General features: G+C 47.1%; 1 protein-coding gene and 1 long non-coding RNA gene across 2 annotated transcripts; one reads left to right on the forward strand and one right to left on the reverse strand.

The window, feature by feature from the left end:
• The first annotated feature begins 257 nt into the window (after positions 1 to 257).
• Positions 258 to 22,314, forward strand: NUDT19 (nudix hydrolase 19). Its single transcript, XM_068259983.1, has 4 exons — positions 258 to 359; positions 4,247 to 5,072; positions 13,724 to 13,931; positions 22,042 to 22,314. Exons 2-4 carry the CDS (start codon positions 4,356 to 4,358, stop codon positions 22,260 to 22,262), a joined length of 1,146 nt encoding a protein of 381 aa, XP_068116084.1. The 5' UTR covers positions 258 to 359; positions 4,247 to 4,355; the 3' UTR covers positions 22,263 to 22,314.
• Positions 21,927 to 26,996, reverse strand: LOC137538040 (uncharacterized). The gene is made up of 3 exons (XR_011024677.1): positions 26,928 to 26,996; positions 23,399 to 23,457; positions 21,927 to 22,256 (listed from the first exon to the last, which is right to left on the reverse strand). It is a non-coding gene; the product is annotated as an uncharacterized lncRNA (long non-coding RNA).
• Positions 26,997 to 27,789: the final 793 nt, after the last annotated feature.

Below are 27,789 nucleotides of genomic sequence, written 5' to 3' on the forward strand. Positions count from 1 at the left end.
AAAAATGCGCACATAATGGCAAAACACTTGCGTTTACGATTTCGATTTAAGATGTGAACGAGGCCTAATATATATATTATTCATTCTCATGGATTTTGAAACCTTCCATGGATTTTGAAAACGTTGCTATTAGCTAACTTGGCCACACGGTGGCGCTGTTGAACACTCTCCTTGACATGGAAGAAGCGTTCTCGGTCTCCATGGATATGGTCAGCTCACCGTACAGCGGCAGCTCTCTGATGATGACAGGCTGCTGGGTTGGGCTGAGCTCTCGCATTGCATTCTGGGACTTGCAGTCTTTCTGCTGTTCCTTGTTATGGCTGCTTCCTGCTGGTCGAGGAAGGACACAACAAGCTGGGGTAAGGTGTTCTGCTGATCTCCGTACCATAGGAGGCTGTGACTGGATAGGTTACTGGTTTAGGGCTCTGCCTCTGACACAGGCGACCAGGGTTCAAATCTCAGCTCTTTCTGTTCAGTAAAACAGCACCTATTCAGTAGGAGACCTTGGGCAAGACTCCCTAGCACTATAGTGGCTGCAACTCTGGTGCTTTAAGTCCTCAAGGAGAAAAGTGCGATTTAAATATATTGTGTGTCTGTTTTTCCAAAGTATTATAATTATAAAGTTAAGGGGAACTGGCTATTGCCAAGCAAACATTAAAGGGAACCTAAACTGAGAAGGATGTGGATTTTTCCTTTTAAAATAATACCAGTTGCCTGACTCTCCTGCTGATCCTGTGTCTCTAATACTCTCAGCCACAGCCCCTCAATAAGCATGCAGCAGATCAGGTGCTGTGACTGAAGTCAGACTGGATTAGCTGCATGCTTGTTTCAGGTGTGTTATTCAGCCACTACCGCAGCCAAAGAGTTGACAAGCAACTGGTATTGTTTAAAAGGAAACATCCATATCCCTCTCAGTTTAGGTTCCCTTTAAAGTGTACTTGAAGGGAAAATACTTTCCTCAGGAAGAGGAAACGTCTGGATCCTAAAGAGGCTTTCCCGTCCTCTCCAGGGGGGATCCAGCGCTGGGACCCCCAAAGATTTGCTTGTTGGGAAACCCGCGCAGGAGCAGTAATAGCTTTCTGATGGGATCCAGTGGATATACCCGAGCCCCATTGGGTCCGTTCAACTGCGTGTTTGTGCAACCTGCACAGTATAGCGGATCCGATCGGCTATTTCCCCTGCAGAAAGAGCAGAGAGCTGCTAGTGGGCATACACACTCCAACTAATGCAAATATCGTGGACACTGTCGCTGCTGGGCTCCCAGTGCTGCAACGGGCACCATTACTAATCGTTCGTCATTTGCTTAAAGGGAACCTGTCAACTCTCCGTGCAGCTCTCCTGTTGCGATGCGTTCCTTCTGTAATACGGACCGCACACTGAACCGAGCCTAAATGAAAAATCCTGTTCCTGAACGAGGACTTGAAACCACGAATAATCAGTAAATAATCGGAGGCTGTGTATGAGCGTACATTTGAAATCGGCGCCGGTAGACTTGGGCGCAGGATACAGCGGTATATAGCTGATCCTGCTTCTGCACAAGTCCCAGCCATGTTATTTACTATTCCCCCTCCAGGCCGACATGGATAGTGGGGGAATGAAATAATTCGGCTTCCAGCGATTGCTGGAGGCCGAATTATTATGTTTTTAAGCAACTTCAGCTCAGTCTTCTGACAGCGCCGAGGTTACTCACTGAGCGCTGCAATAGGAATGATTCCTATTGAAGTCTATGGAGGTGCCGGCTGCGCCTAAATCTAGCAGCGCTGAAAAGCACTGCTCCGGTGTATGAAATGAGAGCAGTGCAGAGTGCAGGATTTATGGTAAAGGTCAGATCATCAGCGCACTCCAGCCTTCCATTTCACAGTGAGATTCACAGCTGACTTTGGACTGTGACCTCAGGGCGATGTGTATACAACGGCTTTACAGATATTCAAATGCCACACAAGTATGGACTACTTTACGGCAAATCCATGAGGTCTGGGCAGGGCCGGTTCTCTCATGAAGCAAGGTGAAACACTTGCATCAGGTGCAGAGATTATAGGTGCAGCATGTTTGCACTGTGTGTACCTTCCTGAGGAGGAATGGAGTGGCTGAGGGTGAGCAGTGTGTTTGTCACAGACTCACAGCCAGCCAGAGTGCTATTGTGTTGAGCTGCAGCATGTCATGTGAGAGCAGTAAATGAAGCAGAGTAAATTGTTGGGTGCTGTGCAGTCATTTAAAATCGGGAAGGCAGCAAAAAGTCTAGAACCGGGTCTGGGAATTTTCTGAACAAGGGGTTCTTCCTCCAATTCTAACCCCCTTCATGACTAGCGCTATGTCTTACTGTTAAGTGCATTCAACTGCAAATACCTCTGAAGCATAAACTTGGATACTTAGTACTGCTAAACGGGGGGCTCACAGACTACCAAGAACTGCTACCTGGGGGATCACAGGACTCGCCACTACTGCTACGAGGGGGGTCCACAAGAATACCTAGTACTGCTACCTGGGGGGCTCACGAGACTACCTAGTACTGCTACCTGGGGGGCTCACAAGACTACCTAGTACTGCTACCTGGGGGGTCGCAAGACTACCTAGTACTGCTACCTGGGGGGTCGCAAGACTACCTAGTACTGCTACCTGGGGGGGTCGCAAGACTACCTAGTACTGCTACCTGGGGGGTCGCAAGACTACCTAGTACTGCTACCTGGGGGGTCGCAAGACTACCTAGTACTGCTGCCTGGGGGGCTCACAAGACTACCTAGTACTGCTACCTGGGGGGTCGCAAGACTACCTAGTACTGCTACCTGGGGGGCTCACGAGACTACCTAGTACTGCTACCTGGGGGGCTCACGAGACTACCTAGTACTGCTGCCTGGGGGGCTCACAAGACTACCTAGTACTGCTACCTGGGGGGTCGCAAGACTACCTAGTACTGCTACCTGGGGGCTCACGAGACTACCTAGTACTGCTACCTGGGGGGTCGCAAGACTACCTAGTACTGCTACCTGGGGGGTCGCAAGACTACCTAGTACTGCTGCCTGGGGGGCTCACAAGACTACCTAGTACTGCTGCCTGGGGGGCTCACAAGACTACCTAGTACTGCTACCTGGGGGGTCGCAAGACTACCTAGTACTGCTACCTGGGGGCTCACGAGACTACCTAGTACTGCTACCTGGGGGGTCGCAAGACTACCTAGTACTGCTACCTGGGGGGCTCACGAGACTACCTAGTACTGCTACCTGGGGGGCTCACAAGACTACCTAGTACTGCTACCTGGGGGGCTCACAAGACTACCTAGTACTGCTACCTGGGGGGTCGCAAGACTACCTAGTACTGCTACCTGGGGGGTCGCAAGACTACCTAGTACTGCTACCTGGGGGGTCGCAAGTGCTCCGTCAGGTGTGCGGGGGTACCAGCGTTCCATTTCCCGATGACCGATGGACATGTCACAAGTGTATGTGTCCACCCCCCTTCCCCATGGCGAGTGTTGAAGGCTCACCGCGAGGGCCTGTACCACATGACATGTAGTGACATCACCACTTGTACCTATTCACATGGTACAGATGCCCGCGGTGGCGCTGGAAACAGGAAGATGCTAGGAGTCAAGCCAGTGGACAGGTGAGCCTTCAACACTGACAACAAGGGAGGGGGGGCAGCAGCCGGCGGCACCAGGAGGGGGGGCAGCAGCCGGTGGTAATAGGAGGGAGGAAAGCAGGCGGTGGCGCTAGGACGATTTCCAATACATTTCATGCTAAAATCTATTGGAAATCTGTCTGCAGTGTGTGGGCAGGCAATAGATCCCCCCCTAATCAGGAATCTATCTGATAGTTAATCAGGTAGCAGACCGACAAAATTATGGGCATCTTAATTCTTCTCAGCTCTGCCCAGAGAAAAAGAGAAAGATTAGATCCGAGAACTCCACAGATGAACGATCTTTCGTTATTGCGATTCATGAAACGTGGACGACATGACGCGAATGTTCGTTACAACTAAAAAAATTGAAGGATCAATTGCAATGTGATCCGCCATGTCGGTCGCTCAAAACTAACAATCGCCGCAGTCCATTTGACGTCTTTACCGTCAACAAATTTTTGTGAAACGGTTACATGATATTGCGTCATCATGACAGTTGTTCAAGACAAATGATCACCGGCCAAAAGTAGCGATCGTCAGCCAAAACTAGCGAGTCTTGCTGTGGGTATGGACCTTTGTATTTATGTTATGATTGTTATCTAAAAAGTAACACCTGATTTTTCTTCATTCATAGCCTCCGTCTGCAACTTCTGAAGAGACTGCAGCCACCCTCAGCTGAAGCGGAGTCGATGAGATCTGATCTTTGACGTGCCATAAGAAGCAAAGCTTTGTATGTTTTTAAAATGAACAATACACTGCGCCACTGGCGGGAAGCCGCCACCTTGATTTTAGCCGCGGGGTCCCACCATGGAGGCAGCATGTCCATCATGGCGTCACAGTTGGACCAGAAGAAGAAAGTGTTTGATTACGAGGTCTTGTTGCTGACGCGCAGTCAGAACAGTGGTTTCATGCCCAATGCTCTGGTCTTCCCCGGAGGGGTGGTGGACGCTTCCGATTTTTCCAATGACTGGATGAAAATCTTCGAGAGGCACATCAAGAAACCAAACTTTGGCCTGGGAGTGGTCAAGCAGTCCCACATTTCCAGGCCTCCTATGTTTGCAACAGACAGGGTACAGTTTGGTTCCCTGATCCCTGGCGAGGTGGCCTTCCGGATCTGTGCCATCCGGGAGACTTTTGAAGAGTCAGGAATTTTGCTGGTGGTCCCTGAGAACTTGGACGTTGATGTCAATCAGAATTTTATAAAGGCTTACGAAGAAAATGAAGAGGAAGTGTCTAGGTGGAGGGAGGCAGTGCAGAACAATCCGGTGCAGTTTATTGAAATGTGTAAGAAGTTACAGTGTGTTCCGAACATCTGGGCTCTTCATGAGTGGGACAACTGGCTGACCCCCACATTCTCCAAGAATTCCAAGGCCAGGCGCTTTGACACAGCGTTTTTTGTTTGCTGTTTGCCCAAGAAGCCTGTCACCAAGGACGACCAAAAGGAAGTCACCTCCTTTCAAGTGAGTGCCTCATTATCGTAAAGTAACACTTTCCATATGTTTTAAAGGGGGTTGTACCATCAGGAAAAAAAAATTGGTCAAAAAAAAAAAAAAAAAGTTAACACCCCCAAAATATATGTAAACCTTTTTTTTTTTTTAAATAGGCTGCCCACTATGTCCCCCAACTTTTATATTTACTTGGTTTGGATGTCTAGGTCTAACTGCAGGGCTGTGGAGTCGGTACAAAAATCTTCCGACTTCAACTCCGACTCCTCAGTTTAAGAAACCACAACTCCGACTCCGGGAACCCAAAATGGTTCCGACTCCTTAGTCTAATACTTAACAGTGCTGTGGATTTTGTACAAGAATCATCTGACTCCAACTCCCGACTCTGGGTGCCCAAAATTGCCCCGACTCCGACTCCACAGGCTTGCAGGAACTGGCAGTGCCAGAAAGGGTCGTGGGAATTTTTTTTTATAAGCTACTGGTTAACAAGCTTATCTCAGCATGCAAATAACTGAAAATTAGGCATTTTCTTTCTTTTTTTTTCATATCACTTCTCTCTTAAAAGGAATGTCCAGGCAACCAAAACAACAAAACATCTACTGACCTGGGGCTTCCTCCAGCCCATTGCAGCCGACATGTCCAACACTGCAGCTCTGCTCTCAGCTGCCGAGAGGTCGTCCTCTGCTGCGCAAGTGCTGCTGTCAATCAGGTCCATGTTGTCCGGAGTGTACTGCGCAGGAACAGAACTACAGCATCTGCGCAGTACACTCCGGACACCGTGGACCTGATTGGCGGTGAACTTTAAAAACAGGATAGGTTGGCCAAATAATAATTCCTTATTGGATTTTTTTTTATTAATATGGAGTTCCTTGCCACTTTAAGTGGTACTCCATGCAGAAATATTCTCCCCTGTGCCCCGGGTTTACAAATACTATCCCCTTCCTCTACAAAACCTAATATAATCCCCCTAAAGCAAATCTCTCTTGCTCCCTCAAAGCCAAATATTCTTCTAGTGCTAAATTAATATTAATATTCATCCTTCAAACCTAGCATAACTGCCTCAGTGCAACAGCGGTGTAGTGTGTGTGGGTTTCCTCCAGGCACTCTAGTTTCCTCCAACATCTCAAAAACATACAGATAAGTTAAAGTGGGTCAGAGATAAACTCATTGCATAGTTGTGTTCCTTTCATATAGTTTATAGGGCATTCCTCAAGCCGAATACTTTTTTTTGTTTTATTTTAATACTAATAATTCCCTTTAAACTAAACTAGCCTTGCCCACAGCGCCTTTTGTGCCTTGGCACTTTTAGAGCAATGTAGCAAGGGCTTATGGGATCTCAGTCTGGGCAGGAGGAGGAGGTGTTACTAGCCATAGATTTCAGAGGCAGAGGGGAGGAGAGGGGATTGAGCTGAGGGCTGGAGATGCTATCAGCTTGCCTGTGTAATGATCACATGCAGAACATGGCTGCTGTCATTGTATCACAGGAAGAAATAGTCATATTCTGTTGAAGATGTTTGCAGCTAGATTTGCTGTGCAAACTATCCAAATATTAGATAAGCTATATAGACAAGTTAGTTGTTATAGTTTATTTTTCTCTTTGGCCCTAGACTATATCGGAATTAGGACTACGGTAGGGATTAGATTGTGAGCTCTGAGGACAGTCAGTGACATGACTATGTACTCTGTAAATTGCTGCAGTTGTCAATGCTATATATAAATACATAATAATAATATGGTAGGACATTAGACTATGACTATGGTAGGATTAGAGTGTGAGCTCCTCTGAGGACAGTCAGTCACATGACTATGTACTCTGTAATGTGCTGCAGGAGATGTCAGTGCTGTATAAATACATAATAATAATATGGTAGTACATTACACTATGACTATGGTAGGATTAGATTGTGAGCTCCTCTGAGGACAGTCAGTGACATGACTATATACTCTGTAATGTGCTGTAGAGTTGGGCCGAACAGTTCGCCTGGCGAACCTCTCTGGGCCTCTTACTACTTCCGGGTCGCAATGACCCGGAGTAGTACGCCTGCGCTGCCCGGCGGAGCGCGTCCTAGATCGCGCTCCTGTTGCCGGGCGCTCTCTGCGCATGAGCGTGACGTCACTCATGACGTCACGCACATGCGCAGAGAGTGCCCGGCAACGGGAGCGCGATCTAGGACGCGCTCCGCCGGGCAGCGCAGGCGTACTACTCCGGGTCATTGCGACCCGGAAGTAGTAAGAGGCCCATGAATTTAGAGATGTTCGCCGGCGAACGGTTCGGGAACCGTTCGCCACATCTCTAATGTGCTGCAGAAGATGTCAGTGCTATATAAATACATAATAATATGGTAGGACATTAGACTATGACTATGGTAGGATTAGAGTGTGAGCTCCTCTGAGGACAGTCAGTGACATGACTATGTACTCTGTAATGTGCTGCAGAAGATGTCAGTGCTATATAAATACATAATAATAATATGGTAGGACATTAGACTATGACTATGGTAGGATTAGAGTGTGAGCTCCTCTGAGGACAGTCAGTGACATGGCTATGTACTCTGTAATGTGCTGTAGAAGATGTCAGTGCTATATAAATACATAATAATAATAATATGGTAGGACATTAGACTATGACTATGGTAGGATTAGAGTGTGAGCTCCTCTGAGGACAGTCAGTGACATGACTATGTACTCTGTAATGTGCTGCAGAAGATGTCAGTGCTATATAAATACATAATAATAATATGGTAGGACATTAGACTATGACTATGGTAGGGATTAGATTGTGAGCTTCTCTGAGGACAGTCAGTGACATGACTATGTACTCTGTAATGTGCTGCAGAAGATGTCAGTGCTATAGAAATACATAATAATATTATGGTAGGACATTAGACTATGACTATGGTAGGATTAGAGTGTGAGCTCCTCTGAGGACAGTCAGTCACATGACTATGTACTCTGTAATGTGCTGCAGAAGATGTCAGTGCTATATAAAAACATAATAATAATATGGTAGGACATTAGACTATGACTATGGTAGGATTAGAGTGTGAGCTCCTCTGAGGGCAGTCAGTGACATGACTATGTACTCTGTAATGTGCTGCAGGAGATGTCAGTGCTATATAAAAACATAATAATAATATGGTAGGACATTAGACTATGACTATGGTAGGATTAGAGTGTGAGCTCCTCTGGGTCAGTGACATGACTATGTACTCTGTACAGCGCTGCAGAAGATGTCAAAGCTATATAAATACATAATAATAATATTGCTACAAGCCATTTACTATGATTTCCAAAACTAACCTAACTACCCTGGTGGTTAGTGCCTTCACCTCCTCAAAACCATACCCTACCCCCCCCCCCCCCCCCCCCCCCCCATGCTAAATCATACCTCTTTTCCAGAACCTAGTATAACTCCTTGATGTCTGACCTGACACTATAAGAACAAACCTGCACCTGGTGTAAAATGACCAGTGCTTTCTCCTCCCTCCAAACCTAGCATAGCCCCCTCCACGTTTTTTCACTTTCCAAATGTACTATTATCCTCCTCCTTTTGTGTCCAACCTGATCATGCACCTCCATTACTGTGAACCCATGCTATGCATCTGAGTGAACCTAACTTGCCTAATCTCCATGCTCTTGAAACAAAAAGAAAAACCGAGAACCCAATATAGTGCAGTAAGCCTAATTGTTGGCGAAATAATGAACAGATGTGGATATACTCACAAACACGGGTTACCACATAGGCAACCACTTGAAATGCAGGTGGGGAGTATTAGAACCTGACCCCACTCAGGTTTAAGAAGTCGCTCTCTGTAGATAGAAAGAAGGGGACAGTCCCCTCCACCCAAGGTGGACTATATACTGTGCAAATTTGGAAGAAAGAAAGAAGTTAGTCTAATACTTAGTCTAATACTTAGACTAAGTATTAGAGTGCCAAAATAAATTGTTATTTGCGATTTGAACAATCTCGATTGTCCATCATTTCAGGAGGTAAGTCCACCTGTACTCCTCCTTTTTAGTTGTTTTTAGATCATTTTAACCTGCCTGGCGCCTCTGTCCAAATTTGCCTAATCTCCATGCTCCATCCAGTGACTAGAGGTGCGTACACACATGCGACTATAGTCGTTTGTAACTATCATTCCCCGATCTTTACCAACGACGATCGTTACAAAAAACGAACCACCAACTATTAAGGCAAACGACGAACGAGCCAAATCGCTACAAAAGAAAGTTCTGTCTCGGCGGATTTTAAGCAACGACGATCGTTTGCAAAAGTAGTACATCATCACTATCAGGATAAAACTAGTAATAATGTGGTTCCACCCCTATGTAATAATTCCACACTCCAATATGCAACCAGGCGGGGCTTTCTTTGAACCAAAGTTCTCTTTTTATTTCTTCATTATAGTCTTTCCAGAAAGCAGATGGTAAGTGTAGACATAAACAAACAGGCCTCCACTTCATAAAACAATGCCTGACACGTGTTTCACGGCCATAAGCCGCTTCCTCAGAGGCACATCAAACAAACATCGGAATAAAGGCCATAAAAAACATCACCGCGATCTGGAGATGATAGATAGATACACCTTCCACGGCGATCTAAATTAGAGCAGGCTACAAAAGCCCTTTTGTAGCCTGCTCTAATTTAGATCGCCGTGGAAGGTGTATCTATCTATCATCTCCAGATCGCGGTGATGTTTTTTATGGCCTTTATTCCGATGTTTGTTTGATGTGCCTCTGAGGAAGCGGCTTATGGCCGTGAAACACGTGTCAGGCATTGTTTTATGAAGTGGAGGCCTGTTTGTTTATGTCTACACTTACCATTCTGGAAAGACTATAATGAAGAAATAAAAAGAGAACTTTGGTTCAAAGAAAGCCCCGCCTGGTTGCATATTGGAGTGTAAAAGTAGTACATCGTTGGAAACGATCGTTCGTACTAGGCTTGACATGCGCATTTCACTATTTCTCCCTGAAACTTCTCATTTTTATGCGCAGGCGCAATAGTTGCTTTACGTGATGTAACGTTCGTTCTAACGATCAGATCGTTACACACCTTTTAAAACTAACTTTACTCAGGTCGTTCTTTCATTAATTAAAAGTTCGTTCGTCGTTCTCAACGAACAATCATTGTCGCATGTGTGTACGTAGCATAAGCATTACCTTGTACTCATACTGTGCTGTGTGATCTCCATGCTCCCATCCAGTGACTAAGCATTACCTTGTACTCATACTGTGCTGTGTGATCTCCATGCTCCCCTCCAGTGACTAAGCATTACCTTGTACTCATACTGTGCTGTGTGACCTCCATGCTCCATCCAGTGACTAAGCATTACCTTGTACTCATACTGTACTGTGTGATCTCCATGCTCCCCTCCAGTGACTAAGCATTACCTTGTACTCATACTGTGCTGTGTGATCTGGTTTTCTTGTATTCCTGTATTGTCATATTGCTGTATGTCACCCCTAAATATTGTCTGTAACCTAAATTAATGTCCAGAGCTGCGTATTATGTTGGCGCTTTATAAATACAGCGTGGATCGGGGGGGTTAGCCCTAGAGCTGCGCAGCCGCGAGCGGCTATGCGGACTGCGCGGCCAGCTCCGGCGGCCATCTTTGTGCAGGCAGGAGAGCCCGACCCGGGGCGTGCGGTCGGGAGCCTTTAAGGGGGCTATTGAGCAGCGGAGACCCGGCGGAACGGCACGGAGGGCGCGGACGGCGTCCTTTGTGTCTTCCAAAGTGATGCAGGTATCTAACTTTTTTTTTTTGTAGGTTTGGCCTCGAAGTCCTTTAAAGAGAACCCGAGGTGGGTTTGAAGAATATTATCTGCATACAGAGGCTGGATCTGCCTATACAGCCCAGCCTCTGTTGCTATCCCAAACCCCCCTAAGGTCCCCCTGCACTCTGCAATCCCTCATAAATCACAGCCACGCTGCTGACAAACAGCTTGTCAGAGCTGGCTGTGTTTATCTCTATAGTGTCAGTCTGCTGCTCTCCCCGCCTCCTGCATAACTCCAGTCCCTGCCTGCATCCCTTCCCTCCCTGCTGATTGAAGGGGAGGGACTGGGGCAGGGACCGGAGCTATGCAGGAGGCGGGGGAGCAGCTGAGACTGACACTGCAGATGTAAACACAGCCTCACAGCACAGCTGTGATTTATGAGGGATTGCAGAGTGCAGGGGGACCTTAGTGGTGTTTGGGATAGCAACAGAGGCTGGGCTGTATAGGCAGATCCAGCCTCTGTATGCAGATAACATTCTTTAAACACACCTCGGGTTCTCTTTAAAGAGAACCCGAGGTGGGATTTAATTATGTTAGTGGGGCACAGAGGCTGGTTGTGCACACTAAGACCAGCCTCTGTTGCCCCATGATGTGCCTCCATGTCCCCCCTGCGCGCCGCTATACCCCCGCAGTGCTGGCGACACGCAGCGTGTCGCCAGCACAATGTTTACCTAAGCGCTGTCTGTCAGCGCCGCTCCTCCGCCACCTCCGCATCGGCGCTACCCGCCCGTGTCCCTTCCCTCCCGCTGATAGGAGGGAAGTGACGCGGGCGGGTAGCGCCGATGCGGAGGAGCGGCGCTGACAGACAGCGCTTAGGTAAACATTGTGCTGGGGACACGCTGCGTGTCGCCAGCACTGCAGGGGTATAGCGGCGCGCAGGGGGGACATGGAGGCACATCATGGGGCAACAGAGGCTGGTCTTAGTGTGCACAACCAGCCTCTGTGCCCCACTAACATAATTAAATCCCACCTCGGGTTCTCTTTAAAGAGACACTTACGCCAGGAATAAAAAAAAAAATAGTATTACTTGCCTGGGGCTTCTACCATCTCCCTGCAGCTGTCCCGTGCCGCTAGTCACAGAGCCTCCGGTCTCCTGCCGGCAGCTAGGTTTGTTTTCGCTGACAGGGAGTCGGCGGGCTTTCTGTGCCTGCACAGGCCTGGCCACGGCTATCTTTCTTCATGTTCCCATCCTCAGTTCTGTCCTGCACGGGCGCAGGACGCTATTGCGGACAGGAATGCGAAGAAAAATACGTGTGGCCAGGCCTGTCAGCGAAAATGAAACTAGCTGGCAGCGGGGGACCGGAGGCTCCGTGAGTGACTGCGAGGGCACGGGACGGCTGCAGGGAGATGATAGAAGCCCCAGGTGAGTAAAACTGATTTTTTTATTCCTGGCTTAAGTGTCCCTTAAACTCTCCCTGTACTGGAAACAAAGAGACTCATATCTGTGCTAATAATGTTCTATTTCTTACCTGTACTACACATACAATTCATTAGATTATGTTTATTTTCACTTCAGATTCCCTTTAACATTTATTGAACAGTCTCAAACTAAGTGACGTAACTATAGTGACTGTAGTGGGCCTGCTCCTCCCCTTCTGCATTGTAGTGCGGTGGACAAAAATAATACTTACCAGCTCCAGTCCTGCTTCAGGTCTCCTCTGATCTTCCTGAGAGCCACACTCTCCTGAGGCATGTCACGTGATCATAAGAAGGAGGTGTGGGAGCACAGAGCATGTGACTGCCAGAAGGAACAGAAGAGACAATGTATCACTGGAGCAGGCAAATATTATGGATCTAAGGGGAGGGTCTCAAACTGTCAATTTTCAATCAGGAACTCAGTCACTGATGTCCTCCTCTGGATGGGTAGGCAGTGTGCTGTCTTTTGCTGCTAGCAATACTGGACATTGGAAGCTCTTGAGGCCCACATAATATGGTATGGAGGGCCGCATTCGGCCCGCGGGCCTGGAGTTTGACACCTGTGCAGTAGAGTATTATACCGCGTTAGCCATCAGTAAGGGCCTGTTTCCACTACACGCAGATTCTGCATGCAGAAAACTGACTCCAATGAATGTCTATGGGCCTGTTTCCACTGAACGCGATTTTTCTGATGCAGATCTCCCATAGGCATTCATTGGAGTCAGTTTTCTGCATGCAGAATCTGCATGTAGTGGAAACAGGTCCTAAAAAGCAAGACGTTTTGAGGCCTTGTTCACAATGCGTTCCGTTGGCGTGTTTTTTTTTTTTTTGATTTGAGGCGTCTTTTCTTTTCCGATTCCCGGAGCTTGGGTGGGCGATTCGTTTTTGTGCTTAGCGGTTTTCCAAGCGGTTTTCCAAGCGTTTTTGTAATTCACTCCCTGACGCAAGACAGGAAGTGAACTCTTTGACCCGGAAAAGAATAAATGCAATGTATTTATTCTTAACGCGAGCGCAATCTCCTTATTGCGCGTTTTTGTACAGGTTCACTGATTTTCCTATACCTTCCATTGAGGCGGAATCGCCCCGAAAATGAAGCACACACCGCTTTCCTAGCCGCGCTGCGCATGACCCGCGCTGATATGAACCTTCTCATACACATTAATTGGCCACGCGGTCGGGGGGTGTTTTGACAAACCGCAGGCGGGCAAAAAAAAGCCGAAAGCGCCTGCGGTGTGAACAAGCCCAGAATCAGGGTGATTTCTTCTACGTTGGCCAATAACTTGTATCATCCTTATTCAAAACTTCACAATGTTCTCAGTGGCATCAGTTCAGTGTGACGCTTGGGGCGCTGTTCATATGAAAGGAGGGCTATGGAGCTGAAGTTATCAGACCTGTGTGACTTTAATGCAAACAGCCACCTTGAGGTAAAGTTTGCTGGATTGTGACTCTTTACGTTTGTTTGTGTGTTTTTGCAGTGGGCGACTCCACAGGAAACAATCGAGAAATATAAGTCTCAAGCAACCTGGCTCCCTCCTCCCCAGTTCTACAACTTAAGCAGACTGTGTAACTTCTCCAGCATACAGGAGCTCCATCGCTTCAGCTGCAGCCGGGGCCTGGAGGGCTGTGAAAGATGGTTGCCGATTACAGTGCATGCAGAGAACGGCGTCGTACACACACTGCCAGGTATGACACCACCCCGCTACATACAGTCCTGCCCTGACTCGCACAGTCACATCCAAAACACACCCACTTTACACACCCATATACACATACACACCCACACTGTACACACCCACCCACACACTGTACACCCCACCCACACACATTGTATACACCCACCCACACACATTGTATACACCCACCCAAACTGTACACACCCACACTACACACTGTACGCACCCACACTGTACACACCCACACTGTACACACCCACCCACACACATTGTATACACCCGCCCACACACATTGTATACACCCACCCAAACTGTACACACCCACACTACACACTGTACGCACCCACACACTGTACATACCCACACATTGTACACACCCACACATTGTACACACCCATATACACATACACACCCACACATTGTACACACCCATACTACACACTGTACACACCCATACACACCCACACTGTATGCACCCATACTACACACTGTACACACCCATACACACCCACACTGTATGCACCCATACTACACACTGTACACACCCATACACACCCACACTGTACACACCCATACTACACACTGTACGCACCCACACTGTACACCCCACCCACCCAAACTGTACACACCCACACTACACACTGTACGCACCCACACTACACACTGTACGCACCCACACACTGTACACACCCACACATTGTACACACCCATACTACACACTGTACACACCCACACTGTATGCACCCATACTACACACTGTACACACCCATACACACCCACACTGTACACACCCATACTACACACTGTACACACCCATACTACACACTGTACACACCCACACTGTACACACCCATACTACACACTGTACACACCCATACTACACACTGTACACACCCACACTGTACACACCCATACTACACACTGTACACACCCACACTGTACACACCCATACACACCCACACTGTACACACCCATACTACACACTGTACACACCCACACTGTACACACCCACACTGTACACACCCACACGTGAGTCTGCAGCGAATGGCGTCGTACATACACTGCCAGGTATGAGCACACGGCCTCCTACTTCCATGACACCACCCCGCTACATGCAGTCCTGCCCTGACTCACACAGTGATATCCAAAACACACACACACACACACACACTGTATACACGCACACACACTGTATACACACACACACACACACACTTTATACACACACACTGCACACCCCCACACTGTATATACACACACACTGTACACACCCACCCACACTGTACACACCCCCACACTGTATATACACACACACTGTACACACCCACCCACACTGTACACACCCACCCACACTGTACACACCTACACAGTACCCACCCACACTGTATACACCCACACACACTGTACACACACACACAAACGAGTCTGCAGCGAATGGCGTCGTGCATACACTGCCAGATATGAGCACACGGCCTCCTACTTCCATGACACCACCCCGCTACATACAGTCCTGCCCTGACTCGCACAGTCACATCCAAAACACACCCACTTTACACACCCATATACACATACACACCCACACTGTACACACCCACCCACACACTGTACACCCCACCCACACACATTGTATACACCCACCCACACACATTGTATACACCCACCCAAACTGTACACACCCACACTACACACTGTACGCACCCACACTGTACACACCCACACTGTACACACCCACCCACACACATTGTATACACCCGCCCACACACATTGTATACACCCACCCAAACTGTACACACCCACACTACACACTGTACGCACCCACACACTGTACATACCCACACATTGTACACACCCACACATTGTACACACCCATATACACATACACACCCACACATTGTACACACCCATACTACACACTGTACACACCCATACACACCCACACTGTATGCACCCATACTACACACTGTACACACCCATACACACCCACACTGTATGCACCCATACTACACACTGTACACACCCATACACACCCACACTGTACACACCCATACTACACACTGTACGCACCCACACTGTACACCCCACCCACCCAAACTGTACACACCCACACTACACACTGTACGCACCCACACTACACACTGTACGCACCCACACACACACTGTACACACCCACACATTGTACACACCCATACTACACACTGTACACACCCACACTGTATGCACCCATACTACACACTGTACACACCCATACACACCCACACTGTACACACCCATACTACACACTGTACACACCCATACTACACACTGTACACACCCACACTGTACACACCCATACTACACACTGTACACACCCATACTACACACTGTACACACCCACACTGTACACACCCATACTACACACTGTACACACCCACACTGTACACACCCATACTACACACTGTACACACCCACACTGTACACACCCATACACACCCACACTGTACACACCCATACTACACACTGTACACACCCACACTGTACACACCCACACTGTACACACCCACACGTGAGTCTGCAGCGAATGGCGTCGTACATACACTGCCAGGTATGAGCACACGGCCTCCTACTTCCATGACACCACCCCGCTACATGCAGTCCTGCCCTGACTCACACAGTGATATCCAAAACACACACACACACACACACACTGTATACACGCACACACACTGTATACACACACACACACACACACTTTATACACACACACTGCACACCCCCACACTGTATATACACACACACTGTACACACCCACCCACACTGTACACACCCCCACACTGTATATACACACACACTGTACACACCCACCCACACTGTACACACCCACCCACACTGTACACACCTACACTGTATACACCCACACACACTGTACACACACACACACACGAGTCTGCAGCGAATGGCGTCGTGCATACACTGCCAGATATGAGCACACGGCCTCCTACTTCCATGACACCACCCCGCTACATGCAGTCCTGCCCTGACTCACGCAGTGACATCCAAAACACACACACACACACACACACACACACACACACACACACACACACACACACACACACACACACACACACACACACACACACACACACACACACACACACACACACACACACACACACACACACACACACACACACACACACACACACACACACACACACACACACACACACACACACACACACACACACACACGTGAGTCTGCAGCAAATGGCGTGGAACATACACTGCCAGGTATGAGCACACGGTCTTCTACTTCCATGACATGACCCTGCTACCTGCCCCTGCCAGCTTACAATCTAGAGGGTAGTGGGGAGGAAATAATAAGGAAGGACACACAGGGGTTATGGGCGAGATAAGATTAGAGTACTAATGCACTCCCATGCTATCATGAATGCTGGCTTTCAACTGAGCGCTCCTAACAGACCAGATAGCCTTCCGCCTCTTATCCTGGAGGACACACTGTTATGAAAAAAACTCATTTTGATAACTTAGGCCACAGGACCGTTTTCCACTTCACTTTATTTAACCACTTTCCCCACCGCTACAGTATTTCTACGTCAGCTGTGGCATCCTCCAAGCCACAGCGACGTAGATATACTGACCTGGCTGCAGCTCTGCTGTGCACGGTCGGGTGCGCTTCAGAGCGCACCCTCCGGCACTGTCAGCTGCAATACTAATTGGTGGAAGGGGACATGTTCCCTTTTGGCCAATTAGTCCACCCTCCTCCCATGAATGATCGCTGCAGTAGTGAACTGCAGCGATCCTTCATCTGTCCCCCTCGGCGCACAAAGAGTTTAAAAAATCATCCAGCAAGCAGCCTCACTCACCTACCTCGTTCCTGCGACGATCCTGAAGTCTGATCCTCCGATCACTGCTCTGCATTCAGCCGCATATTGCCGGAAACCCGGGTCCCGGCTTGATGACGTCATCAAGCCGGGACCCGGGTTACGGGCAATATGCGGCTGACTGCAGAGCGGAGAACAGAGGCTCTGGCTTCAGGACAGTCGCAGGAACGAGGTAGGTGAGTGAGGCTGCTTGCTGGATGATTTTTTTTTTTTTTTTAGGATTTCTGCACGGAGGGGGCTGCCTCATGGGGGGGGCATCTGGCTATCGATCCTGGGGGGTGGGAGTAGCATAAATAAAAGGGGGGTTTAGATATTTGTTGGGGGGTTACTAATTTGGTGCATCTGGGCAACTGGGGGGGCAGTTATCATATACTGGGGGCACATTTGGCTATAATGGGGGGGCAGCACTAATCCTGGGGGTATATCTGGCCATAATGGGGTTAATCCTGATCCGGGGACACATATGGCTATAAAGAAGGGCACTATTCCTGGGGGTGCGTCTGTCAATCTATTCTGGGGCTGTCAAACGCAGGGGACACATGTGGCTATGCTAGGGGGGCTGATATTGGGGGCACATCTGACTATACTGGGGGAGGCGGTGATACGGGGGACACATCTGGATATCTATACTGGGGCGACTTTAACTGGCGGCACAGTTTTTATGTCAATCGCACTTTTTATTTCCAAACAGGAATTGGTCAAAATTGAGAAACCATGCATTTTTAAAAAAATTTCCCACTTTTTCCCATTAAAATGCATAGAGAGGAACATTTTACTTTGTACCAAATACCCCCAATGAAAGCTTAGTTTGTCTTGAAAAAAACGATATATAGATAATTTAAGTGGCACGCGTACAGATGAAGTTATTGCTGATTAAAAAGGGACACCGCTAAAGTGTCAAAACTGCTCTGGTCAATAAGGGGAAAACAAGGTCTGGATGCGAAGTGGTTAAATGAGCTTGGACTTAAGCTAAGTACATACTTGAGATAAAAGTCTTTGGAAAATTAAAGATCGCAAACCAATTTTACCCCCTTCCATATACAATGAGAGACATATTTGCACAGTTTATTCTATGGAGCTGAGTACACCCATTAGATAAATCTTTGGAAGATGCTGCACACAAAGATGCTGCACACATTCAACGGATCAGTATCTGCAAAAGATCTGTTCCTGCAAAATGCATTCATAGTCTATGAGATCTGCAGATCATCATACACACCTTGTTTAACAGACATTCATCTGCAGATCAGATCCACCAGGATGGATTTTCAGATCTGCAGATTAATGTCTGTTAAACAAGGTGTGTATGAGATCTGCAGATATCATAGACTATGAATGCAATTTGCAGGAACTGATCTTTTGCAGATACTGATATTTTCAATGTGTACTGCATCTTGCAAAGATTTTTATGTGATGGGTGTACTTAGCTTAATAGAATAGACTGTGTTCTCATACTACATGGAAGGTGGTAAAATTGGTCTGTGATCTTTCATTTTTCCTAAGACTTTTATCTCAGGTGTGTAATTAGCTTTAGACAACGCAGTAGTGTCTTTTCAAGGTAGAATTTTAACTTTAATTTTCATCATGGTTTTTAGAAGCGCTCCTGAGCTCATGCAGCGATTTACAATAGAGAATTGTGCCTGTTTTTAATGCAGCATTGTCTGAGGGCCCAAAGATCACGGCCATCCAATAATGGCTTTTGGCCTTGCCCCTTGCAAACAGAGATTCCTCTGGATTCTCTAAATTTTTCAATGGTATTATGTACTATAGATGAAATCTTTGTAGTTTTATGTAGACAAATACTCTATTCTTAAATTGCCGCATTTTTGTCTGTGCAGTGTTCAACAAAGTAATGGCTGATTAGATGATTGCATACATAAGCAGGTGTACATGTGTCCCTGTTAAAATGCTCAAGGGTTGTAGATAGTAACTTATAAAAAGTATGTATACATAAACTTACCCAGTACAATCACTTCCAGCAATACAAGCATACAAATAAATACATCCTTAGTGATAAGTACAAATAATGTAAAGCTGCCCATACACTGGTCAATGTGGCCAACAGATAGATCCCCCTCAGATCATTAGTTGAATCCATCATTACACCGCACATAGATTTTCAATAGATTGGGAATCTGTGCACGCTGCCTGCCTGTTCTCCTCATTTATGTCAATCTCCCCCCCCCCCTCCGAGATCTGAGTAGAGCACAGGGGTGGTGGAGCTATTGTCACCTGTCCACCAGCACTTCCTCCCGTGTCTTTTCTACACCTCCAGGGCTTCTCCCTGTCTCTTCACAACCGGGGAGCTGTGTCACATGATTAAAGGGAGTCTGAAGCGAATTTTAAAATAAAAACCAGATACTCGCCTAAGGAGAGGGAAGGCTCTGGGACCTATAGAGCTTTCCCCTTATCCTCCCGGTGTCCACGTTCCCCCACAGGCTCCTGGGATAGTAGTCCACGATCAATCGGTCGTGGACTGCTCTCTTCCGGGTTGGGGAGACTTCGGCAGTCTCCGGAAGCACTCGGGCTCTATACCATACTGCGAACGCATGAGCGCCCTCTCTCGCGTGGGCAGTATGGTATAGAGCCCGAGTGCTTCCTAAGACTGCCGAGGCTCCCATGGTGGGAGATTCAAACGGAGGAGCCTGCGGGGGAACGAGGAGACCGGCAGGAGAGCAGGAAGGCTCTATAGGACTCGGAGCTTTCACTATCCTTAGGTGAGAAATTCACTTCAGACGTGCTTTAACACTTGAGGCCAAACCCTAAGGGCACCGTGGCACAGATATTAACCACTTTACCCCCGCGCGTACGGATTTTTCCGTCCCTTTTTCCATCCTTTAACCCCCAGGGACGGAAAAATCCGTACTTTGCGCACTCCCGCCGCTGCCCACGCTCCCGCTCGTAAACACGCCGCCCGCCGCTAGTAAACACGCCGCCGCCCGCTCGCTCAGAGATCAACGAATGGGAAAATCCATTCCCGTTCGTTGATCTAAGCCCCGCAATGATCTGCTGCCGCTTGGCTGAGCAGCGCGATCATTGGGAAAAAATAACAAAGTCCCAGCCTCTTTCTACTTCCTGCAAGCGTCCGGAAGGACGTTTGCAGGCCGCATGAAACAAAAAGTTACTGTTGCCATCTTGTGGCCAAATAGTAAAACTACACCCTAAGCATTTTTTAGACACAAAGAAACTAGTTTTACACAAAAAATTAACTCCTTACCTCCCACACTCCCCAATTTTTTTTTTTTTGTAATTAAAAAAAATAAAAAATTTACAATTTAAAAAAAATACATAAATAGTTACCTTAGGGACTGAACTTTTTAAATATTTATGTCAAGAGGGTATAACACTGTTACTTTATAAACTATGGGCTTATAATTAGGGATGGATGCAAAACTGAAAAAAATGCACCTTTATTTCCAATTAAAATATTGGCGGCAAACATTGTGATAGGGACATAATTTAAAAGGTTTTATAACCTGGACAAATAGGCATATACATGTAATGGGTTTTAATTACAGTAGCATGCATTATTTAAAAACTATAAAGGCCGAAAACTGAAAAATAATAACTTTTTTCCCACATTTTTTCCTATTTTCCCATTAAAACACATTTAGAATAAAATAATTCTTGGCATAATGTCCCACCTAAAGAAAGCCTAATTGGTGGCGGAAAAAACAAGATATAGTTCATTTCATTGCGATAAGTAATAATAAAGTTATAGACGAATGAATGGAAGGAGCGCTGAAAGGTGAAAATTGCTCTGGTGGTCAGGGGGTAAAACCCCTCAGTTGGGAAGTGGTTAAGTGACCAGTGTTTAGTCACGTGACACACGGGTCTCCAGGACAGCAAGGAGCCCTGGCGGGGGAGAGAAGACACGGCTGAAAGTGCCAGCGGACGGGTGAGAGCGGCTCCGCTGCTTCGCCGGTTGGCCCAAAGTTGAACGTGGCTGGTGACGCGTTTGATCAAACTAAATCTTCCATCTGGTGCAATTGGTTGAACCAATAGATTTTAGCATTTATTGTGCCATGGATTTTTTTTTTTTTTGCAGATTTAATCTAATGAAATGATTGAATTGGGCAGGTATTGATAAAAAAAAACAAAATCAACTAGTGTATGGCCACTTTATGCTTTTTTAATTTTATTTAGACCCAATATAGCAAAGACAAGAATCAAAAGGTTCTGACCTCAGGAACTTACAGTCTAGTACACGCTGTGACTGTTTTTACTCTTTGGCAGGTGATGCTCTATACCCGGAGGACCCCGATGTCACAGGAGAGTCGGGACGGATCTATTCCACAGATAAAACCATTGAAGTTCTCATGGAGAAAGGATGCAGCTTCCACCGATTTGTAGTGTATGATGGTGTCCCAAATTACTACGTAAACACACAGCCAAAATACAGACACGTCAACCCCATCTTCCCCGACATCCGTGCAGAGCCACAGAGCAGGCTGTAGATAGAGCGTTTTATAAAACTGTAATGCTTAATACAATAAACCAGTCTGATAACTGTTGTGTAATCATCGTCGTTGTTCACAAGCTGCTGGTAACAAAACAACATCTATTTTTTGGGTGACATTCCCAGTGTGTGTGACTTTTGTGTCCAGTCTCTGGTTGTCAAAAGTACAAAAAATTTCCTTTAAAGAGGAACTCCAGTGAAAATACTGTAATATAAAAAGTGCTTAATTTTTACAATAATTATGTATAAATGATTTAGTCAGTGTTTGCCCATTGTAAAATCTTTCCTCTCCCTGATTTACATTCTGACATTTATCACATGGTGACATTTTTACCGCTGGCAGGTGATGTCAATGGAAGGAGATGCTGCTTGCTTTTTTGGCAGTTGGAAACAGCTGTTATTTCCCAACAAGGCTCCCACAGTGTGATGTCAGAACCATGGTCCTGACATCACACTGTGGGAGGGGTCTCACCACAATATCAGACATACAGCGCCCCCTGATGATCCGTTTGTGAAAAGGAAAAGATTTCTCATGGGAAAAGGGGGGGATCAGCTACTGATTGGGGTGAAGTTCAATCCTTGGTCACGGTTTCTTTTTAGGCTACTTTCACACTAAGACTAAGTTAGATGCTAAGTTAAGGTCGCATAACGTGCACCTAACGCAACGCATAGTGGGGTTGTAGCTGGGCGTCAGATTGAGCCGCGTTAAGCGTCTCTTCACGCGTCCTGTGATGCGTACTCTTGGACGCATGCGGCATCACGTGGTCCCGCCGGCCAATCGCCGCACAGAGCGGCGCTCCAGGACGTAAACACTGCAGATCACACCGTGCAGTGAATATTAATTAGCCATGTGGCTGGCCGAGGAGGAGGAGACCTCCTCCTCCAATACTACTGAGCATGTGCAAACAGTCTAATGCGGCTTAGCCGTGTAGAACGCACAGCATGCAGCACTTTCACTTGACGTCAAGCGTTACAATGTAACGCAACGTGGGCACTGTGAACAGCCCATTGATTTTTCATTGCTATGCGGGGGCTGCGTTACAGGCTGCACTAACGTGCGCCTGTAACGTCCCACTGTGAAAGCAGCCTTAAAGTGCATGTAAATATAAATATTAAAAAAAGTCACTTACTTACCTAGGGACAGGGAAGATTTAGGATGACTCCTGGTGGTAGAACTACTAACCGCCAAGAATCTGTAATGAGAGAGACCAGGAGCCCGATGGTGCATTATCTTTAGATATATGGATAAGAACAGAGTAATAAAATATACTCACAAAGGTGGGTGGGTTGCACTCCAGCAACCACCGCCAGATCCTACGGGAAATTAACCTTTCCTGTTTGGTATCCCAGGTCTGCTGAGCTGTACCAGAGATGGTACACTATAGCTAATTTATACTTACCTGGGGCTTCCTCCAGCCCCATGAGCAGCATTCTTAGGCCCCTCCGTTCAGCCGCTACGACTCCCGGTAATTCTAGCTGTCATAGTCTTCTGCCCATGCACGGTTGGGCTGCGAGTGCACCCCTCGTTGCGCTCTCGTACACTGGAGCAGTACTGCGCAGATGCAGAACGCTCCAGGGGAGCCCGGCAGGAGCGTATGTATGGCTGAGCCACGCATGCGCAGGAGCCCTCGACTGGCGGCGACTGACCGGATTGCTGGGAGTTGTACCGCCAGAACTGATGGGCTGAAGAGGACAGCGAGGGAAGCCAGAGCGCTCATAGGGCTGGAGGAAGCCCCAGGTAAGTATAAATTAGAGATAGTCTACTATTTCTGGTACACTTTAAATGTATGCCTTGGGCTGTGGCGGAGGTCAGTGTGGGAGGCCTCTGCAGGATTCCCTCTCCTTTAGGTAAGTATATTATTTTTGATCCGAGGTTCACCCTGGGTTCTCTTTTAAGCAAGCCTGTCTGGGTCAAAATGTATCTCTGGAAATGGGACAGAATTGTTGTCCATGGGGCTGGGCTGAAATCCAATATATCAATCATCTTCTATTATTAGGAAACTTTTTCACGATATTATGAAATTCTGCGGTGCAACTTGCTGTATGCTGTATGTCCTACTTCTTCCACCTTGACCAAGGTTCTTTTGTCACAGTTAGGGCTGATTTCCACGAGCACGCATTACCAATCGGATCCAGAAACACGTGCATTTTTAAAAATGCATGCGTTTTTAAGCATGTTTTTCATGCGAAATTGAAAACACGTGAAGCAGGAAACACGAAGACAGGGAAAAGGATATGACGCTGCGCATGCTGGTTTCGCATTTGGAATCGCAAATTTCCGCGTATGTAATGCGCATATATGCGGCCCCACTGACTTATATTAGCCGCGATTCGCAGCCACATTGCATCCAGAATACCGCGCAATGCGAAAAAATGCAGCATATTATCCCGATTTTTTTCGCACCGCATTGCGTCAAGAAATTTGCATTGAATAGAAATAGCTCCATTCACAATAATGTGTTGCATTCTTAGATTAGAGGCGCCTACACTCTATCCCCTGTGCTATGCAGGCATTTTGTATTGATCTGAGGAAGCGGCCATGACACGTAAAACGCGTTGTCAGATTGCTTTTTGCATAAAAACTTTTTTCCAGTTGAACTGGTGTCTATATTTTCTGGAGAGGTAAGTGATTACCTCTCCTTTTATTATATAATCTTATTTTAAAATACTAAAGTAGAACATACATTGGGTGCCTCCATCCTACCCATTACCATGTGTCACATTTTGGATGCGAATATTTGCATTGTGAATTCGCATGTAGTGGAAATAGGCCTTTAATTATCTCTAGCTTCCCTGCTGAATATCAGCTCTTCTCATCACCTGTGTCTGATAAATTCTCAGTGTCTGCATAGCAGGAGCTCAGTGAGCTGTGCAGTTACAAAACAAACAAGAGAAAAACTGGATAGAGCCCGGTTACTCCCAGTTCTAGTTTAGCAGAGTTAGGGCTGATTCAGTCGGACCACTGCTGGCGGTTCGATTGCTGAATGTTTTTCTGTTACCAAACAGAAAAGCATTTGGCATAGTACCCAGGCGTTTCATCGTTCCGGCAGATCATGAGCCCCTAAGGGGACATGGAACTGTGTACACAGCCGACGCTACGCCCAGCATCTCAGAAAACTTGATTGACCATGGCATGAACGCTGGCAATTGATGGTAAATACACTGACATGATTGCTGTCATTCATCTTGATGCGGTAAGCGCCATGCCAAGCCGCCGGCAGTCATGCGTCTGAACTGGCCTTTATGATGTGTATTTAAAGGGAACCTAAACTGAGAGGGATATGGATGTTTCCTTTTTAACAATACCAGTTGCCTGGCAGTCCTGCTGATCTCTTTGGCTGCAGTAGTGGCTGAATCACACACCTGAAACAAGCATGCAGCTAATCCAGTCTGACTTCAGTCAGAGCACCTGATCTGCATGCTTGTTCAGGGGCTGTGGCTAAAAGTATCAGAGACACAGGATCAGCAGGAGAGTCAGGCAACTGGTATTATTTTAAAAGGAAAAATCCACATCTTTCTCAGTTTAGGTTCCCTTTAAGTGAAATTGTGATAATGAGCAACCAAAATCTCACATGGTACTTATCCGTTAGCCGGGCGCATCCAGCAGGTGGCGCTAATTACTATTCCCCCTCCAGGCCGACATGGATAGTAGGGAAAGATGTAACTCTGGTGGAGTTTTGTCGCCACCTAGAGGATGCGCCCAGCTAACGGATAAGTACCTCTCACCTTTTTTTTTATTGCAACATGTAGGGAAGGAGGAAACTGAGCTAGATAAATCTGTAATGCTCTCATTGTAACTGATGCAGAGTCTGTTTCCACATCTCTGATTACTCAGCACAGTCTGTTAGTGGTGCCACTGATTGGACAGAGGCATGGGAATGAAAGAATTGTCATTTAAAGGACACTTAGGCCTCCTTTCCACGGACCGCTGATAGGCAGTGAAATGCCTCTCAAACTCTCTCAACTGATCACTGCTGCCTGGTAACTGCTCGTTGCTGTATAATTGCTCGCTGCTGCCTGGTAACTGCTCACTGCTGACTGGTAACTGCTTGTTGCTACATGATAACTGCTTACTTCTGCCTGGTAACTGCTCACTGCTGACTGGTAACTGCTTGTTGCTACATGATAACTGCTTACTTCTGCCTGGTAACTGCTCACTGCTGACTGGTAACTGCTTGTTGCTACATGATAACTGCTTACTTCTGCCTGGTAACTGCTCACTGCTGACTGGTAACTGCTTGTTGCTACATGATAACTGCTTACTTTTGCCTGGTAACTGCTTGCTGAGCACACAGCTCAACGGTTTGTGGAAAGGAGGCCTTAAAGTGAGAGGGATATGGAGACTGCTGTATTAATTTCCTTTCAAAAAACACAGATTACCTGGCTCTCCTGCTGATCCTCTGCCTGTAAGGGCTGGAACCCACTAGGGCGATTTTGGCAATGTTTTGGGATCACCGGCGATTCTCAAAAACGCTTTGCCAATGGAAGTGGGTGGCGAGGAACCCACTAGTGCGATTGCAATTAGCGGTAATCGCAACTGCAGGACAAGCAGCATTTTGAGAGCATTTGCACACAATGCTAAGTCTATAAAATCGCTTTAGCAAAGTGAATTTGCAGCACTTTGGAGGGCCGAGCAATTGTGATTTGTAAAATTTTATAATACCCAGTGTCCGGATTTCCTGCTTCTGTCCATGTTCTGATTGGTCATAGAGACGCACCTATGACCTCTTCCTTTAGGGGGCGGGGCTACGGCTGGAAGTCAGACACCTGGTAAGTATCATAAAGTTGTATTATTTTTTTAAATTAATAATAATAATAATAATAATAATAATAATAATGTGTGAATCACTAATTAACCCTCCTGGCAATCTATTAAAAACCGCCAGGGGGCACGCAGCCGTTTTTTTGATTTATTTATTTTTTTTAAATCCTGTAGCGAGCCTAGGGCTCGCTACATGATAGCCGCTGCTCAGCGGCATCCCCCCAGCCCCGCCGATCGCCTCCGGCGATAGGCGATCAGGAAATCCCGTTCAAAGAACGGGATTTCCTGGAGGGCTTCCCCCGTCGCCATGGCGACGGGGCGGGATGACGTCACGGACGTCGTGACGTCTAAGGGAGTCCCGATCCACCCCTTGCCGCTGCCTGGTGCTGATAGGCCAGGCAGCGCAGGGGTCTAGGGGGGGGGGACTGTGTTGCGACGCGGATAGCGGCGATCGAGCGCAGGGCGGCGGCGATCGAAGTTCAGCAAAAAAAAAAAAATTACTCAAATCGGCCCAGCAGGGCCTGAGAAAACCTCCTGCGCGGCTTACCCCGAACTACGTTCGGGGTTACCGCCTGGAAGGTTAACAGTGCTGTAAGCGTCGGGTAATTGTGATTGCAATCGCACTAGGAATCACTGCACACAGCGCTGCAGCGATTCCTAGTACGCCTAAAGGTGGCCACACACGATACAATAAAATGATTCGATTTTACAGTAATTCGATAAAAACGATCGGCTCTCCCGAAAAATCAAAAGCTTTTTCATT

This window comes from Hyperolius riggenbachi, chromosome 11, assembly GCF_040937935.1.
Source record: "Hyperolius riggenbachi isolate aHypRig1 chromosome 11, aHypRig1.pri, whole genome shotgun sequence".
Taxonomy (NCBI): Eukaryota; Metazoa; Chordata; class Amphibia; order Anura; family Hyperoliidae; genus Hyperolius; species Hyperolius riggenbachi.